This window comes from Barbus barbus (genome assembly GCF_936440315.1).
Source record: "Barbus barbus genome assembly, chromosome: 16".
Taxonomy (NCBI): Eukaryota; Metazoa; Chordata; class Actinopteri; order Cypriniformes; family Cyprinidae; genus Barbus; species Barbus barbus.
The window spans coordinates 24939316-24958909 of record NC_136744.1 but is presented as its reverse complement, the minus strand read 5'-3'; the positions used below and the strand labels follow the sequence as shown (position 1 = coordinate 24958909).

Genomic DNA, 19594 nt, shown 5'->3' with positions numbered 1-19594 from the left:
GTTTATAGCCTTTTCTCACAGCAGCTGGAATAATTAAACATATCATTTTGATGGCGGATTGTAATCCAAGTGTTTATGAAACACATGTGACTGCAATTAAATTTTATTCCAGTGTTACATGTGCTTCTGATTACAGATTAGCCTGGGATTACACAAGATTTGTATTTTAAAGAAAACCAGTTCGAAGGGAGCATAATTAGCTTTTTGGGTTAAAATAATTTCTTAATATGAAATTCGAATGGCATGAAAATTAGATTAGACTGTAGCCTACATAAATTGAAATCTACACGCTAATACACACTATACCCATAGTCATGCAATGTTGATGTTGTTAACATTAATAATTTGAGAATAAAGTATAACAATAATAATAATTTGCCCGATTTGATGTGATATGAGCTAATCGATCGTTAGATTTAATCACCATGAGTAACGCGATTTATTGTAATGCTTTTTTTCTCAGTTGGTCAGAACAAACGTGGCAGACTTGTTACTTACTTGTTCAGATGGAAATATATGGTGAAAAGCCTTATTTGGGTCATTTATTCCAAGATGTAGGCTAGAATCTGTGATTGCGAAGTACAATAAATATCCACACCAGTGCGGTGACTGACCGCTACACATTCACCTCAAAACATTAGATTCATCCACGCTGGAGCCATGGCGACGCACAACCCCACGCAAGGAAGATAATACTGCAAGTAACTGCAATTCCAGGTTTTCAAACAGAGATGGCGACAAAGAGGCAAAACTTATGGACTGCAGCTTTAAAATTCACTGCATTATACTGGGGAAAATGCCATAAAGTGTTTGGGATTTTTTTGCAGTAACATGAATTTATGCTTTAGTCATAATATATGATATGAAAATACTGTACATGCTGTTCAGAAACAGTGTTTATTCCAAACCTTTAGTGCTTTTGGAAACACCCTCTACCTTAACAAACACTAACACAAGCACACACAAACGCACAATTGTGCTTGTATGGTTAGTCTGCGCAGCAATAGTTCTGCATTCCACATGTCAATATTCAGGCTTCTGGCAAATTCTCTGGATTTGCAAATAAACAAATAGCTGGGCAGGAATGGGAGAAATTGGAGACTGCAAATTAATTTAATTTCTTGTTCTTTCTCTTTCAACTAAAAATAGAACCCACTTTTCTAAGTTGCATAAAATGTATACAACATTATTTGTCATCTAACAACGAGAGTTTTCATGGGGGAAAAAAACTGAAATGAAAGCATTTTTGGCTGTTCTGCACAGTAGATCCTAGATTTCCAAACATAAGCTTGGCATCACACTCTCTGAGAAACTATAAACAGTGTCAAAGAGCAAAACTTTGGAAATGTTTTTTGGACGGACACCTTCCTTATCAATGGTAATATCTAGGAATCGTGCAATGACCTCATTTGGCCTTGGCCCACTAGTGTTTAAGCGTGATCTCAGTCTCAGACGCCACACATACGGTCCACTCACTAATCCATATGGCAAACAAAAATATGGCAAAAGCTAGATGAAAAAAGACCATTCCAATCTGATTGGCCGACATATCTACCAAACGTTGCATTGTATTTCTTCTGTACAGCGCTTTGTAAACACTACTTTTAAAAGGTGTTATATAAACAAAGCTTTACTTACTTAGAGGCAGAATTAATTACTGGTTTTGCAGGAGCTGACATCAAACCTACTCCGAGTTTTGTTACTTAATGGTAAACAGAATTGGAAAGGACATCAAAATCTACCGACATATTTGTTTAGAAGTGTTTTGGACTTGTAAAAGGTGAATTTTTCACTGGAGAAAGCTATATTAAGGATTGAGGGCTTGTATTTTAGCAACGGTTTGCTTATGTGTGATGTCCTGGTTTGCCAATCATGGTTGTGGTTCTGGCCTCGGTTTTGATCCTGGGACAAAAAATTACACACGAGAGTTATAATCAAAAATGACCTCAGCGAGAAGCATCCAAATGATTAATGATCCCTGACCTGTTTTGCAGGAGCAGAACAACTACTGACAAAGAAAATAAAAATGAATAATACCTTCTTCACAGGTGTTAACATCCAGATCTAGCCAGCTCCTCACATAATTCACATATCTTTGGGCAGTTTTAATAAATTTCTGCAGCAGACCCACTGAGCTTGGGGTCTCTGTTCAGTGTGAACAGTCCAAGGAAGAGTTTAGCAGCTGTACTATTAAAAAATAGTCTAGGAGAAAAGAGTAACCTGATACACGGTGGAGTGAGAACACAAATCAGATGAGACGTTCATGAACCACACATCTCTCCTGCATCTGAAACATCACAGAACCACGTATGATGGCGAAGAGGACAAGGCCAGCAGCCTGTGATCAGCCAGAATATGAAAATAACACTGACATATACTTACTTTCCTGCACTATGATCTGTACTGGATCAGATCTTCAAGCAAAATACAATCCACACCATCCTATCCTATTTTGAAACTCGATATCAAAATGAAAGGAATGGAACAAATGAATAAACTCATTGACAGCATGTGAAATTTTAGGAATTTATCTCATTGAAATAGGTATTTTAGTGAGCTAAACAGTCTATGCTTTTTATAACTTCTGTAAGTTCTGGCTCACTTTCTATTCATGAGTTGGAACTTGACGCCACAGAGGAGGAAATTCAATAATGTCACACAAAGGAGATTCAGTACTCCATTTATGAAAAGCATTTACAGCATGTTTTGCTACAAAACTTAAATTTTGACTAATTGTGCCAAAAAGTATCAATCATTTTGACTATGTATTCAATATATTGTTTGTTATGTGAAATACATTTTGTCTGATTAGAAATATATCTCTAAACTGAGTTCAATACTGAGTGTCAAAACAAAAATTGTTGCCATACAGTATCACAAAATATTCACCACACTGTTTTCAGATTTCTTTATAAGTAAGCAATATCACACAAAGGGTTCTGTTGTATTTAAGGCTTTTAATTTAACAGTTCCATTTTTTTTAAGTAAGTGTTGACTAACTTATGTTTTTTTTTATCTATTCTGAAAATTTGTATATTTTTATTAGTATATTTAAATTATGATATATATATATATATATATTATAGTAGATCTTAGGCCTAAATAAAAAACATAAAATGTTGCGTCACTGTGCAACTGTGCAAACATGCAAATATGGATACACCCAATATGCTGTGTATATAATACGTTTAAAGCATATTTCATGCTGAAAAGCTTTCTTAGATTCATATTACAATCCTTCATCCTGTTTGCTGTCTCAGGAATTGAACTTAAATTTAAAATTCACTTAATTCAGAATGGCACACGACCCTGACTTCAATGCATATGCAGTTCTCCTGGAGAAAGTAGGGTGGAAACATGTAGGGTGAACTTGTGGTGAAGCCAGATGGTCCTTGGAACTTGGAGCATTAAAACTAGTTAAATCAATGTCCAACCAGGCTGAGAGTACTGAAGCTGCCAGGTGAAATCACCAAGGCTATATATAACCAGACTTCAACTCACACAACGCCAAGCTGCCACAACAATCACTTCCTTCAATCTTTGTGATGTCGGCTATTAACTAAATGTCCAACAGTGCTAATTCCTTAAAAAACAGTGAATATAATGGAGCTCAGGGCCAAAGCTCGTGAATATCCACTGACAGCTTAATTAGGGAAATGCTACAAGTCTGTAAGTAATGAAGGACGTATGTTTTGAACGTGGAATTGAAGTCGAACAGAAGATTGTTTTTTAAATAGAAAGTTAAAGTACAACACACTTATTTTTGTTATATTATTTTAGCTCAAGTTCCAAATTCTAAGTCTTGGATGTGTATAATTGGCAAAGATTGAACAATATTTGGAACTTGAAATGGTCAAAAAAAGTATAAATCTCTGTGCAAGAACAAAGTAAGTGCATTTTAGTGTGCAGATGGGAAATCCTTTGGGCCTCAGTCATGAAACACAAGCAGAACGAATCTCTATGTAAAACATTCATAAATCCAATTGAATTAAATGCAGCAATTTGCATTGCAACGGTTTTGCAAACGATTTGCACAGAAATTTGCTCTGCTCGTGTTTCATGAATGAAGCCCATTGAGATTTTGCGATTGCTACGGTGATTTCGTTAAAGCATTTCATGCAATTACATTCTTTATTGATTTTTAATAAAGGTTTTACTCATGTCAGCACTTGAAACGTATGTGGTAAGAACGCAGATGTCTTCAGGAATCACAGAGGTTTAATATTTGTTTATGAAGGGGTGGTATTAAACTACCCGCAGCTGCTGCAGTGCAGTTCTCATGCACAATGAGTGCATGACTGATGACTCATTTAAAACCCACTATCAAATGAATGAATCAAATGAAAAGGAAACTTCACAGACTAAAAGCTCACGGCTTAATAACAATCACCGGGAAGGAAACTCCTTCGCTGGGATTATCTTGGATTATTATTTAGTATTTTGTGTTGCATGGTAAGGCCAGGCAAATAACTCCAATATGTGTGACTTGGTAAACCGCTAAAGAGACGTAGATGAATGTATCATGTCATCTTTAATTTCCTAGATTTTGATACTAAAGGGAACTGCTAGATGCAAAAGTGTAAAATGTGGCCTGTCCAGTTCCCACAAAGTCCTGGCTCAGAATTTGGCCACAACCGTAGAAATATTATCTCCACAAGAAAACTGAAGCAAAATATCCTGGCCCACCTTATTTTTCAGAAAAAAAGACTTTGAATAAAATGATATTCTCCAGCCTTGCTGGTTCTGCCGGGGTTATGCTGTGCTTCCAAATGTAACGTGGCAGCTGTAAAGTATCATAAATGTGCATTATGGTCAAATAAAATATCACCATCATCTCAGCAATCCATCACCACATATGAAGATTATCTTAAATAACAGAGTTATTAATTATCACTTTCATTTCTAAAACCCTGTTTGGTTGCAATTAAATTACCCACACTGAACCATATGATATTCTCTAAAAGTGTAATTCATTTGCATGGCATTTAAGATCTGAAACTCCATTTTAAACACATCAGATAATTTTGACGCTAACATCATTATTAGATTGAGTTTGTGTACCCAGCAGGGAATTTCGGCTCCTTCCAAGCATTGTAAACATCTGTTTTCTCTTAACATTTGGTCACAGTTTATTTTCATTATTTTGAAAATTGTAAATATGCTGCTATTATCTGTTTCTACTTGCAAATTAATTTAAAGGCTAGTTTATCACTTAATTTGGCAAATTGAACAGCAATATATAGCGCAGTCTGAGTCATGCAGTCTGACAGTTTTTGTTACATTTACGAGATGTCTAGAGCCCACTCCGTCTTCACATCCTTCTGTTGTGGCACATTTTATTTTTCCAGTTCTGTTGATGTTTTATGGTCATTTAGAAGACCTTGAGTAACGGCCAATGTGGACACATTGTGAAGCGTCTGTTAAACATATTAGTGTCTTTATTTACAGTTCTGTTCACTCATGCCACATACTGAGATTGTAAATGTTGCCAACATCTCTCTCTCCATATCTTTCTCTTTCTTTAAAAATGTATATTTAATGTAGAACGTGGTTCATTAGCTTTGCAACACGCTAAAGGAAAACGAACTGTGAGTCAAGCATGCTTCACGTTTTCTCTTTGTATGGCCTCAGATACATTCAGCTCTTAGCTCTTCTGGAGAATATTGAGCATGTGTGTGAGTATCTGCTTAATGTCTCAGATATAGAAAAAAAATATTGTTTTCCTTCACAGGCAGAAACATCTGTCAGAGCCTCAGATCTATCATTAGCACACTATTTTACGTGCACTCACTGTGTTTGTGTTGAGTGCACACATGTGTGTTTTCACTGCTGCTGGGGGAGGAGGAAAAAGTCTCCAAACTCTTTGTGTCACTTTGAGCACAAGAAGAGAGAAGAGGACAGGAAGACTATTCGATGACTGGCAAAAGAAAGTCTGCCATGCGGTATTCATCAAAATACTCCAGCAATCGTTTCAATTAAATAACCGCCCAACTCTGGTGCAATCGTTTCTAACTGGACAAAAACTTGGTCTCCACGAGCCAAAAAACAATTCTGAGCAACTTGGGCATGTTACCCACACTTGTGGAGGGAAAACAAATGACGCAGTATTGGAAATGGCACCATCTCACTTCAGACTGCATCTGGTCAAAGCCACTCCTCATTTTCGTTCAATTCTAAGCACTTATTGTATGGAGAACGATTACAGGAGGCTTCCCCACCTCTAGCCCATTTTCACGACATTCCCTTACTTCTAATGACTATTTGAGGGCTCGAGCAGTTACTGCTGTCAACAAAAATGAGAGGCTAAAGGCTAACAGTCAGCTAGCTAATACCCAATCTGCCCTCACTGGACAACTTCCTGTCATTTGTCTTAGAGCAAACAGGCAGGAAATAGCTTCGAATGTAGCTATGCTACATTTAACATGTTAGCATCGCGCAGACGGACTCCCTCATGTCTTGAAGCGGACGTAGGAGAAATGTTTTGAGCAGAGAGCGAAAGCAAGAAAATTCATGTGATTTAAAGGGACAGTTATTTATGATAAATGCTGCTCTCCTGAGAGTCTGGCAATCTAAAGTGCACCGTGATCTCAGATATACGTTATGAATCACACGTTGACAAATATAAAGCCCTCTACAGCCGTGGAAGAGAGGCGTTTCCAGGAACGGGATACGAACAAAGCAAGCATAAGTCATTTGGAGAGGTGTACTGTGGATATTTAGCATACTTAATATGTCTGCTTTTACTGAATGATATATACAGTACATCTATTGTGAGGTTATGAAAGCTATGATATTCATGAATCCATCAGCACTGGAAACTACCAAACTGATGAAATGCATGATTACAGTGTCCAAATAAATGTCTTTAAAGGTGAATGTTTCACTGGCCATTACTAGTCAATTCAAAAATGCACAGGATTGATATTTCACAAACATTCTGGTTTGGGTTTGTATGTCATTTAGAACATTTCCTTTTTACAATTTGCATAATGGAATGCAATTGGTCTTTCGTTTCCTGTATCTATTTAACCATATTGCCAAATGTGTCAAATGTTGCATATTGATTCTCGTGCAAAGCCAATGGAAATGTAATAATTTGTTTAGTGTCAGGATATCTGGAATACAGCTATAATGGAATATTTTAAAATGAAAGTTTAAAAAAGGTGGAAGATATGCCACTCGATATCATGCAATTTTTTATTTTGAGTTTTGTTTTAACCTAAAAATGGCAAATGTTTTATCTGCAGTCAGCCAAGTAGTAGTTTGCTATTCAAATAATCTTCAAAATGGCAGCCCATCAGTTATCAGTTATCCATAAAGAGTTTTTTTTAAATGGAACAGTTTAACCTTTGGACAAAATATTTAAAAAATGTGTTGGTTGCACTTTATTTTAAAGTACGTGTAACTACAAGTACTTACAATGTACTTACAGTGTACTTACCCAAGAAAGTACTGGTAATATAAGGTAACTACATGGGGTAGGGTTAGTTTTAGGGGTAGGCTCAGGGTTAGTACCTAGTTATTACCTAGTTATTGTAATTACTACAATAAGTGTATAGTATGTACAGGTACATCTCAAAATAATTGAATATCGTGAAAAAGTTCATTTTCTCTTGTAACATTTCAAAAAGTGAAACTTTCATATATTTTAGAAACATTTCAAAAGATTTTTTTTAAATTTTGATGATTAGAGCTTACACCTCATGAAAGCCAAAAATCAGTATCTCAAAATATTAGAATATTTGTATTTGAGTTTCAATTAATGACCATCCCTACAGAATAAATTCATGGTATCTCTTGTTCTTTGAAACCACAATAATGGGGAAGACTGCTGACTTGGCAATGATCCAGAAGACTAACACTGACGCCCTCCACAAAGAGGGTAAGTAACAGAGGGTCATTACTGAAAGGTGTGGCTGTTTACAGAGTGCTGTATCAAAGCATATTAAATGCAAAGTTGACTGGAAGGAAGAATTTGGGTAGGAAAAGGTGCACAAGCAACAGGGATGACCGGAAGCTTGAGAATTATGTCAAGCAAAGCTGATTCAAACACTTGTGAGAGCTTCACAAGGAGTGGACTGAAGCTGGAGTCAGTGCATCAAGAGTTACCACGCTCAGACGTCTTCAGGAAAAGGGCTACCAAGCCACTTCTGAACCAGAGACAACGTCAGAAGCATCTTACCTGGGCTGTGGAGAAAAATAACTGGACTGTTGCTCAGTGGTCCAAAGTCCTCTTTTCAGATGAAAGTAAATTTTGCATTTCATTTGGAGATCAAGGTCCCAGACTCTGCAGGAAGAATGGAGAGGCACAGAATCCATGTTGCTTGAAGTCCAGTGTGAAGTTTCCACAGTCAGTGATGATTTGGGCTGCCATGTCACCTGTTGGTCCACTGTGTTTTCTGAAGTCCACAGTCAACGCAGCCATCTACCAGGAAATTTTGGAGCACTTCATGCTTCCTTCTGCTGACAAGCTTTATGGAGATGCTGATTTCCTTTTCCAGCAGGACTTGGGACCTGCCCACACTGCCAAAGGTACCAAAAGCTGGTTCAATGACCACGGTGTTACTGTGTTTGATTGGCGAGCAAACTCGCCTGACCTGAACCTCATAGAGAATCTATGACACCAGAGACCATCTGGTGTGAGAGACACCAGACCCAACAATGCAGATGACCTGAAGGCCGCTATCAAAGCAACCTGGGCTTCCATTACACCTGAGCAGTGCCACAGGCTGATTGCCTCCATGCCACGCCGCATTGATGCAGTAATTCATGCAAAAGGAGGTCCAACCAAGTATTGAGTGCATAGAAATGAACATACTTTCATACATTTCTGCTTAAAATATCCTTTTTTTATTGATCTTATGTAATATTCAAATTTTCTGAGACACTGAATTTTGGGTTTTCATTATCTGCTAGCCATAATCATCAAAATTTCAAGAAATAAAGGCTTGAAATATTTCACTCTGTGTGTAATGAATCTATATAATATATGGGTTTCACTTTCTGAAATGAGTGACAAAAAATATTGACCTTTTTCACGATATTCAAATTTTTTGAGATGTACCTGTACTTGAGGAACAGGACTGTAAAATAAAGTGCTACCAATGTGTTTATGTATCATTGTATTTTTTATTGTATTATGTATTTTAGTTAAGCACCATATCAGGCTCTTATGGCTCATATATTATGATATAAAAGAAAATGGAGCTCATATTAGAGAAAAAAAAAAAAACACTTTGGTTTCATTCAGAGGCCCAAACTGAACAAAAGTATTTAATTTGGTGCAGCTGCTGATATTTATAAGCCTAACAATTAAGCTGGTTTTGATAAATATATGTTATCACTACTTCACTCAATAATATGTCTGAGTAAGATGACATTTAAATGCTTAGTTTTATAATCAAAGCTCTTTCATTTTCATTGTGTGTGTGTGGGGGGGGGGGGGGGGGGGGCATAAAATGCAATGCAATACAATGATGACTGAGAGATGTAGAAATAAACGTTCCTCAAAAGCCTGATGATCATATTTGATACTGACATTTTAACATTAGTTTTTCTAAAGAAAAACATGCATGAATAATAAAATAAACCTAAGTTGCTTCAGTCCATCAAGTATTCAACTTCAAATATTACTAATGATATAAAAATGATTTTACAGCATATAGACATGTGTACCACAACCTGAAGATGGATATTTACAATTATACTAAATGCCTTTTACTTGCTTTAAAAAAGTATAAACTCAATCAGATGACAGAAGGCATGCAGTAGTTTTTTCAGCAAAGCTTTGATAAAGTCGATAATTTAGATTCCTCCAATTTGTGTATTGAATATGATGCAGTAGGCTTTTTACGATTTAAACAAAAAAACGTACTTTACCTTACTTCACTTTTTTATTATTATTAATTTCTTTTAGGATTATTACAATAATATCACACATTTAACACTATTTTTTCAAGGAAATGCTATTTTTTCATATAACAAAATAACAATGACTGAATTCTGAAAGCGCATGCAGTGAATATGCAGCTTGAACTACAGGCAGCATTATGGAACATAAAAGCGGCATGGAACTGTAGCAATTTGAGAGCTTTAAGCGCCCTGACCTCGACTTGTCTCAGATGGTTTGCTTTAACGAAACTGGACTAAACTGTAGCGAGTGTAGAGGTGAAAACTAGTATGACCTTGGGCTTGTCTCACCACGGTTTGTTTTAACTGGCAGGGGGCTTTCGCGCCTATTACTGATAGATCTAATGAGAAAGGGTCAGAAAAGCCGACCTGTGCCGAGTGGAAATGGATGGGGCAGGGCTATCTCACTGCAATTCCCCTGCCACCTGCTAGTGACGGCGCAGGGGGCGTCCTGATTGCTAACAGACCCGTTTGTGCCATGCACCCAGGTGTCTTCATTCTCACCAATCAGTCATGCACACGATAGGCTTTTTGCTACAGCACACATGCTGAGATCCACGGAGGGAGAGATTCCTTTGCTAAGTGTGTTTAGTTCTAATTCCTCTTACAGCCGCCTTGTCAAACGCAGATGTGCTTAAGAAGATGTTTGGAAAATAAGGGTGAAAGCTAGAAGAGTGCTTTATGCTGAATCTGGCATGAAGACAGTAATGGTTTAGATGTGAACGAACAACATTCAGCCTGTTTGACGCCAAGTGCAGTTCAGAAATTCTCATCTGAGCTTATATATCAATATTAATAAGAAAATGTGCGGCTTGACCCGCACTGGAACTCGCACAGCGTCTGACATAAAACTTAGCATAATCTTTCCACACTAAATCTGCTTTAAACAAATAATCTCTCTCTGGTTGACTGTACCTGATAGTGATTTGAGTTTACATTGAGATTACTGCAACGATTATAATAATAAAACAATGGCGTTTGTGCAAAAAAAGCATGTCTTATAAAGAAAAACCCCAAAATAATTCCCTTCAGTTCAGAATCAGAATTCAATCAGTGTCTCTGCAACAAAAATCACTGAATGATCCAAACAAAATATCACAGCTCATCCAACCATAACACATTTTTTAGTGATTTAAATATGCACCGAAAAGATACTACTGACCTGATTCCAATTGCACGCAAAAACCTTCCTTTTTCTTACTTTATAGCAAGTGCTTTTACAAAGTTCATTGTCAGCTGGCCTTTTGTATATGTCATCATTCAGCTTCATTCAATCCTTGATCTGACATTTTCGGTACTATAAAGGTTTCTAACAAATCCTCTGAGACTTCTGCCTTTCAAACATATATTCCCCCATAAAATGATCTGAACATTTGGGGCAATGTCTGTGTGTGTGACTGAAATCTGAAATTGGACACTGGATTTACAAACAGGCAAAGCACAGCTGTTGAAAGTGATCAATAAAACCATATGCTTGGCTGACTGTTCGCCGGACCGTCCTGTCTCTCATCATTTTAAACCTATGTGTTTCTGGAGCAAGCAGCAACAATTACATCATTGCATTTGTTGGAGTACCTATGATCCTGGACATCAATGAGACAAAATAACTCAACATAGTTCAGACAAGCTTAAACAATATAAAACCGGGCCATAAACACAGAAAGCATCCAAGACAACACAGTCCTGAACAAAGCAACTAAAGTCCAAAATTATGCCAAAAATCATTAGGATAATAAGTAAAGATATTTTGTAAATTTCCAAAACTTAATTTTTGATTAGCAATATACATAGCTAAGAACTTCAAGTGGACAACTTTAAAGGCGATTTTCTCAATATTTAGATTTTTTTGCACCCTCAGATTCCAGATTTTCAGATAATTGTATCTCGGCCAAATATTGTCCTATCATAACAAAGCTTATTTATTCTGCTTTCATGTGATCTATAAATCTCAATTTAAAAAAAATTGACCTTATGACTGGTTTTGAGGTCCAGGGTTACATTTGTTATACACTCTCAGAAAAAAGGTACAAAACTGGGTGATACACTTTCAAAAGGTACTGATATATATATATCTTGATATAAACCATTTAGGGATAAACAAGGTACAAAAAGATGTACTTTTTATTAACTTTTGGTGACAACATTGTATCTTTTTGTCTGAGAGTGAATATGTGTTATAGCCTATTTTGTGAAATTCTGAAGCAAAAAAACAAAGCCTAGCCATGATATTCACTGTATGGGCTCAGTATCTGCATGTTGCTGTAATCTCCTACCTGTTAACGTGACATCGCTGTAGATGTTGGAGAGCTGTTCTTTCAACAAGACCTGTTGCATCTGAGCCGCTTTCTCCCGCTGCAGTTCCAGCATCATGTCTGGGTGGCTGGCCAGCTTGCAACCCTTTTGTTTGTCCAGAGCGAAGTCACTGCGCACTATGTCTGCATGGAAACCGCGAGAATGCTTTAGGAGTACAAACGAGAGGACAAACTAACCACTAAAAGCGCAATGCATGTGGTTTGCATTGTGGACATGTTTACTAGATATTCAAAATGTATTTCTTTCTCTTCCATGTTTATTGATAAAAAGTCTGGGTAATTAAAAAGCCATTTCTTTTCAACAGGCATGCACTACATAAATGAAATTCATCAATATTTATCCAAATATATTTTGGATTTATGCATGCATATTTATCCACATCGTATGGAATGACGCTGCTTTAATATTTTGATTCCAAGCAGTATTTCTGGAACATTTTCCATCAAGTTTGTCATGAAGTACACAAAAAACTTCTCACTCAATCTGCAAAATACCTGCCTAATTGAAAATGACCAAATCAGACCTCACCATCTTCATAGTTTTTGAGGTAATAGTCTGGTCCAGGCCCTCTAAACTTTGCAAGATTCTTCAGGTTATGAAACTGGAGAAAGTCGGTCCGTTTGCCCCCAAACCTCAAATAAGCTGGAGAGAGTCCCCGTGCCAGAGTGACTAACCGCTTGGAGCTGTGGATACAGAAAGATGTAGATCACAGATCCAAACGCTCAGAGAAACCCGAAGTGCTACAGCTGAACTGTACAAAGTAAATACTAGCATTACCTACAGGAGCTGTCTGTGGGTCTACCTAATTTAATTAGTCCAATCTAAAGTAGTTATTATGATTGAGCCATACTAAAAAATACAGTCCAGTGAATTGTCATACTTTTGTACTTAATAAAACATAAATGTGACCATTTGAAGCTATTTAGATTACCTGATTAGAGATTGCACAGTGCATAAAATCATAAAAAGAGATTATCTTTATGATTTTCACTATGAGAGTGAAAGAAAGCTTTTTTGTTTAAGGTTTGTTTATACAGGATCTATATACTTTCAAATGAAATTAGGTTGTATATAGGCTACACACATTATACGACATAAAACACACAGCATGCAATATAAGATCAAGTATATACAGCCTACACTGTTTGCGACATTGTGTCTTATTTTATTTGACGATGTCGACACGAGAAAACGGGATGATTTTCAGAGCAGAACAAGGCAATAATATCTCAAAGCTCATCATTAATTAAAAACTTATATTTTGTTTATTTGATTTTTTTTTATTATTATTCAGCAGCGACCTGGTTTTCGCCATTAGACTGGTGCGTAACTTTCTTACAGAACCTTAGACTGACATTCATCAGGTTTAGTGTAATGTATGAATGTGTTTTAGGCCGCAGAGCTGAAATCAACAGAGCTGCAGTCTGTGGTGCTACACGCTCGTTTCTTTCTAAATAAATACATACCTGCTTTTTTTAGTGCTTTCCTAAATAATGAGACATAATACGGTACCAGTCGTAAAAAGAAAAGCTGTAAAAGGTGCTCATAAAAATAGGCCTATAAATTGCGCAAATATCCCCTTGCCTTTGAGCGCAAATAACTTAAAAACAACCGATAAAATAAAAGAAGAAAAAAATTAAATAGGAGTGAAATAAAATAAAATAAATATACTATGTGAATCGTTTTGTGAAAAGCAAAACGAACTAAATTACCATAATCAGTGAAGCCTGTGTTTGGACGGTGGGCCGAAACTGATTTTTAGAAAAAAAAAAAAAAAAAAAAAAAATTTTGGAAAGAGAAAAGTCGCAAACTCACATTTCGCTCATCTGGTGTCAAGTCCAATAATGTTAATAATTACATTTAATCATACCAAGCACGAAGCATGACTAAGCATGTTATTTTGGGAAAATTACAACAGCTAGAATCTAACAATTTAAAAGAACAAAATATTAGTGCAGCTTACGGCAGAATAATAGCGATAATAACTGCGATATATTAACATATAAATTATTCAGCATTGCGTTATTATTGTTCCCATTAGCATTAACATAATGAGAACTATTGTACGCAAGCATGTGCATATCCTTAGCCAAACATAAATATCACTATTACCTCAAATCTGTGGAATGCCTATTCTCAAACCATATAAGATGGTAAAAATAGCATATCGTGGATACAAATGTCCAAGTAGTCATGTCAAATTCCGCGTTTATTCAGTCCTGGTTTCTTTCCATATATTAAAAGAAATGAAGTACGCAAAATGTAAAAAGCAAACAAACCCCTAAATCTGCAATAACTTGCACTGTACACAACAGAAAACTGACAATAATGCCACGACAGCAGACTGGGGTTCATATTTATGTGGGCCAGTTCTTAAATTCCATTTTTTCCAATACCTCATCCAGACTATAATAATAATTATTTGGTAATATATCGGTAGTAAACACTACATCGATACTGAAACCTGTCCTGGGCTATGAAAGACACTTACATTTCGGTTCTCCGTATGGTTTTGTGTCTTTTCTCCTCTGGGGGCTGGGACACTCATATTCACTTCCTGGTCAAGCCCTGGTGTGCAAATTAACACAACCATTCAAATCTGCGCGTATATTCAGGCTTCGCGCTCTAATATATAAATTCATATTCGTATGCGGTGTAGAGAGATATAGGCTCACAGGCGAAGCTCATCCCACAGTTTCACTGAGAACCAACAGATGTTTTTGAAGCATTGCGCGTAAACATGTGGAATTGTACTTCGCGCGTAAAATTAATGTCCAAACGTGTGAAAATAGATATACAAGTAATAGGCTACACTGGTATTTTACGTGATAACATACACCGCATAGAAAGACTATATCCAAAGAGAACCAAACATGAATTGCATATAAACGAGTAAATGGGTTTTGTAGCCTATCTTTGGAGAAATATGGTATTGTGTAAAATTTGTGAATTCAAGATGTTGGTCGATAGATTAAAAGTAGTAAAACAGACCGCAGTATTAAGTATTTGGGCAGTTATAGGCTATGTTCTTGGAAAGATTCATTGATAATGTCTAGTAGCGTTCCCGTTGGAAAAATCCAGTTTAAGCCGGGTAGCTGTGCTTGGAACATGGAAGATGTTTTCTGGCTGGTCACTATCTGGTCCAGTTCGACCACTTTTAAGATGGTATGTTGCTTTTCCAATATGGTTTACCAGCTTTAAACCAGCTACCATGTACTAAAACACACCTACCAGCTTTAGGACGGCTTTAGGATCTTTTTTTCTAATTCCACACCAACACATCAGCATCACCAAAGCATCATTGTGCGCAAGATATGTAATTGCAAAGCTGTAATACCTTAAGAAGTCCAGCCAGCCATCCTTTACGATAGATGGATCCAACTGCAACGAGAGGAAGTTGTCATTCAAAACTTTCACCGGGATTCGAGTATTCACGTCCAGTAAAATCAAGGTTCTCTCCAGAAAGCTCTGTCTCTTCCCTCCGGACACTGGTCTCCTGTAGGTAGCGGCGGAGGAAATGAGAGACTGGAGTATCAGTGCCAACCACAGTGACGAGCCGAACACTGGGCAGAGGAACTGCCTGGGCATCTTCTGTCCTCAAGCACCGGGCGGAGCGCAGTGAGGGAGATCCAGCAGAGATCTCCTTATAAAACCCGGTCAAAAAGCACCTGAAGTGTTTTTATGCCCCTCCTTGAGCGAGGATCACTGGTGTCTCTTTCAGCACCCCTATCTTCAGCTGTTTTGGAGTTAGCTGGAGTAAACTCACGCCCCAGGGCCAGCCTCCATCACACCGCTGCCCCTGCACCGCCCTCTGTAGTAACGCAACAGCTCTTAAAGGTAAGATGACTCTTATTTATCAGAAGCTTCTTCTGCTGGGGGGTATCTGAAGCATAATTTCTCTGTCTGCACACAAAGAAAAAAAAAATTATAACAAATATAAAATAAATAGACGCAAACAAAAAAAAGTTATGGTTCTTCAGACATTCTTTGGTTCCGCAAAGAATCCTATTTTATCTAAAACTATTTATGGCTGTATATGGTTCTATGGAGTTAAAAAGCTATTTTTATGTTACATTTATTTGTTCTTCACAATATCTGGTGTTTGTTTTTTTCAGTATATGACTGTTTTCTAAACCATATATAGCCTATATATATATTTTTTTTTTTATTATTATTATTATTATTATTTTTTCTGTATTTTAAAAAGATTTTCCAGTGGAGTTTCTGTCATTTCTGGTTGTAATTGGAAAGTTTGTTTTTAAAGGCTTGTTTTCTGCTATTTATATATATATATATATATATATATAGATAGATAGATAGATAGATAGATAGATATATTTTTTTATTATTATTTAGTTACATCAAGACTGAATTACTAAAACAGTGCGTAATTATGCTTTAGTCGTCTAAAAAGAAGAGTGACGGTTCATATGATTACTCATGGACTAATCAACTGTTCACCTTATTTTAAAACTCAGTCCTCTTGTCGTTATCCTCGAGCAATTGACTTTTTCGTGCATAAATGACTACACATAGTGAAACGTTTAATACGTTTACGGAAAGAGCATTTAAAGTTGACCTTTCTGTTTTTGCAGATGAATATTGTGCAGATTTGCAACTGAAGGGTTATTTAAAAAACCTGTTTACAAGTTGATAAATTGATATGCATTAACAAGTGATTCTACGTGTACATATGAGGTTTTCTTCAAAAGGACTATGGAATTTTTTAAAGATAATTTACACAGATAAAAGCTTATAAAATCACGTGGGGGAAATAATAAAGAAATGCACAATATTGAAGAATATAATACAATGTGTAACTATTATATACTACAACAACCTTTACATATTTATAGAGGAGAATTAAATTATTTTCGACACCTAACGGGTCTTTGTGTCTGAAAACATTTCTAGCTTTATATTTTTGAAATATTCGTTTACAAAGCCCCCAGCGCGAGCTAGTTTCCCATCTTTTCGATAAAATAATTGTAGGCTATATATAAACCATTTATACATATTTCAAATGAATATAATTCCCGAGCAACACAGGTCTGACGCTATTCTTTGTCCTTTCATTGCTTTATGCACTGCATAGTTTTGCTGTGCAATGTGAATATAAATTGCTGAATGTATGGTTTAGCCTATGGAAATTCAGTTTTATGAGTGCATCTTTTGGCGTGACATACCAGCCGACGTGCGATCATCTCAATGGGTGACTGGCACACTCGATGCTCTTATTAAACCTGAGACGTGCACAGTTCAGTCTATAGACAATAATATAATGCTATGTCATCTGACTCACGACACTGAAGTCTAATAACGGGAACCGTGTGATTTGTCCTTCTGTGACGGGCTCTTTGGCCTAACATCCCGGGCGTCCTGCGACAGTCCACTTAGCCTACTTTCTGCAGAATAAAGGAGAATAAAACAATACGACTCTGTGCTGTTTTTACAGTATGTTTCTTGCCAGTAAACCAGACAGGGCGCCTCTCTTTAACCTCAGATTTATGACAAGATTTATCAAGTTTTATACGATAAATCTTTTGAAGTTCATTTTTAGCTTTCTAAACAGTTTCAGTGATTATTGGGAGTAAATATATCAAACAGGGTTAACATTCAGTACAGTCTGTAGTTTATTGTGAAGCAAAACAATATAAAAAGTAGTCCGGATTGTGTATCTGTTGCTCCCATTCTGATAAAAAGTGCAAAAAAGTAGTAAATCTTTCAGCTATAAAAACAACATGGATAAAGTTCTAAACATTCTAAATAATACATTCAAGTAGTTTAATTCTTTCTTCCGAATATATTTGGCGTTTATTTTAGAATGTCAGTAACAAATTATTTTAGAATTTAGTAAAATAAAAACCTTTCAGCTTCACTTAAAAAAAAAAAAAAAAAGAATTCTGCATAAAAGTTTCTGGTTCTAACATAATATTTACGCGCGTTATTAATTATTAAAATGATGGCAATATTATGCTGATAAGATGGGAAGAGAAAGATTTAAAACTAAAGCTAAAAATGTTTTATGTTGCAGTGCGTTATATTAAAATTATAGACACTACAATTATGTTTAAGACAGTATATTTTGGTCGGGTAGGCTAATTTGTCAAACATTTGGCTAATTAAAAAATACAGGTCAACATCTTCAGTTATTATTACAATAATAGAAAAATGTCTACTCACCTTTTTAAAGTTTAGGTTTAAAGTCCATGCACACTAAATTAAAAGAACATTTATGCTATTTGCAAAAGAAATTAAACAGGATTCTGTGAAAGTAAAGTAATTCCCGAAAGTAATCGTAAATACGGATTAGACAACTAGCCTAAATTATAAGCACGAATGATTGCATAAATTAGATTTTTCTTTATTCTTTTGATAGCAGTTTTGTATATTATTTGTCCTGTGATTTTCCCTTTTCCTCTCACACAGTCTTTTAGAGTCTTTAGTGAAACCATCCGAGCACGGCACTCCCACTGTTTCTAAAGGACGTGCAACATTTCATCCAAGTGGACCATCAATAACTTATTAGTAAAAGTTTCCTGAGCCTGCTAACTGTACTGTGAGCCCTCCCTGCAGACCGTCGACAAGGTCAAGGCTTTACATACGGGTCCCTCTGAATATCGACGAGCTGTGGGCAATAAGAGGGAGAAAAAAAACAAAAAAACTCCACATATTTGTCTCTGATTTACGAGGTGGAAGCGAGTGATGCTGAGCAGACGAAAGTGGTTAGCACACACAGCCAAACATCTCCAAATTCTTCTTTTTCTCTTAGCTTTATCTTACCCATAAACTGTTGTCTATTATTTGTGCCACTGGCTGTCTGCTTGAGGCCTGGCTCCAAACACCCAGGGGATAAAAGTGTTTACGAGACCACAATTTATTGTTTCACCCCGCTTCTGGCGAAGGGAGTTTTTTGATATTTCGAAATGATTTGACAAAAATCCCACAGAACGAATTTCTTGCTTTTGGGAACGACAACTGCTGGAAATGCAAATACTGGAAGTTTGTATTACAAAATGTGATTTATTATCTTATAGATGTTTAATATCTGCAAACGTTACTGATACACATCATGATGTCTTCCTATACGTTTGGGTGTGTGTGTGTCTTTGAATACTAGCCTATATGTAGAACCACCGAACAAGCGTTCTCTTAAAATAAATAAATACAATAAAATAAACTAGCATTGACCATTTCTTAAACATATATGTTGTAGTCATGCCACTATTTATGTTATATTATTTAAGTTGTTTTGCAAAAAATAAAATTTTATATCATTAGCAAAATAGAACAATATCACTTGTCTGTAAGTTTCCATTATTCAGTGGCATTCGAAGTTAAGGCAAATTGTTATATAGTGCCACCTTGTGGC

At 36.3% G+C, this 19594-nt stretch overlaps 1 protein-coding gene across 1 annotated transcript in view; it reads right to left on the bottom strand.

The window, feature by feature from the left end:
• The window catches only part of LOC306882305 (inactive heparanase-2-like), a 77291-nt gene extending 61354 nt beyond the window's left edge, over positions 1 to 15937 (bottom strand). Inside the window, exons 1-3 of the mRNA XM_079436843.1 lie at positions 15560 to 15937; positions 12751 to 12905; positions 12183 to 12344 (exon numbers count right to left, since the gene is read on the bottom strand). Coding sequence (XP_079292969.1) covers positions 12183 to 12344; positions 12751 to 12905; positions 15560 to 15810 — 568 coding nt within the window. The 5' untranslated portion in view covers positions 15811 to 15937. The remainder of the gene's footprint in view (positions 1 to 12182; positions 12345 to 12750; positions 12906 to 15559) is intronic.
• Between the last annotated feature and the right edge of the window lie 3657 nt (positions 15938 to 19594).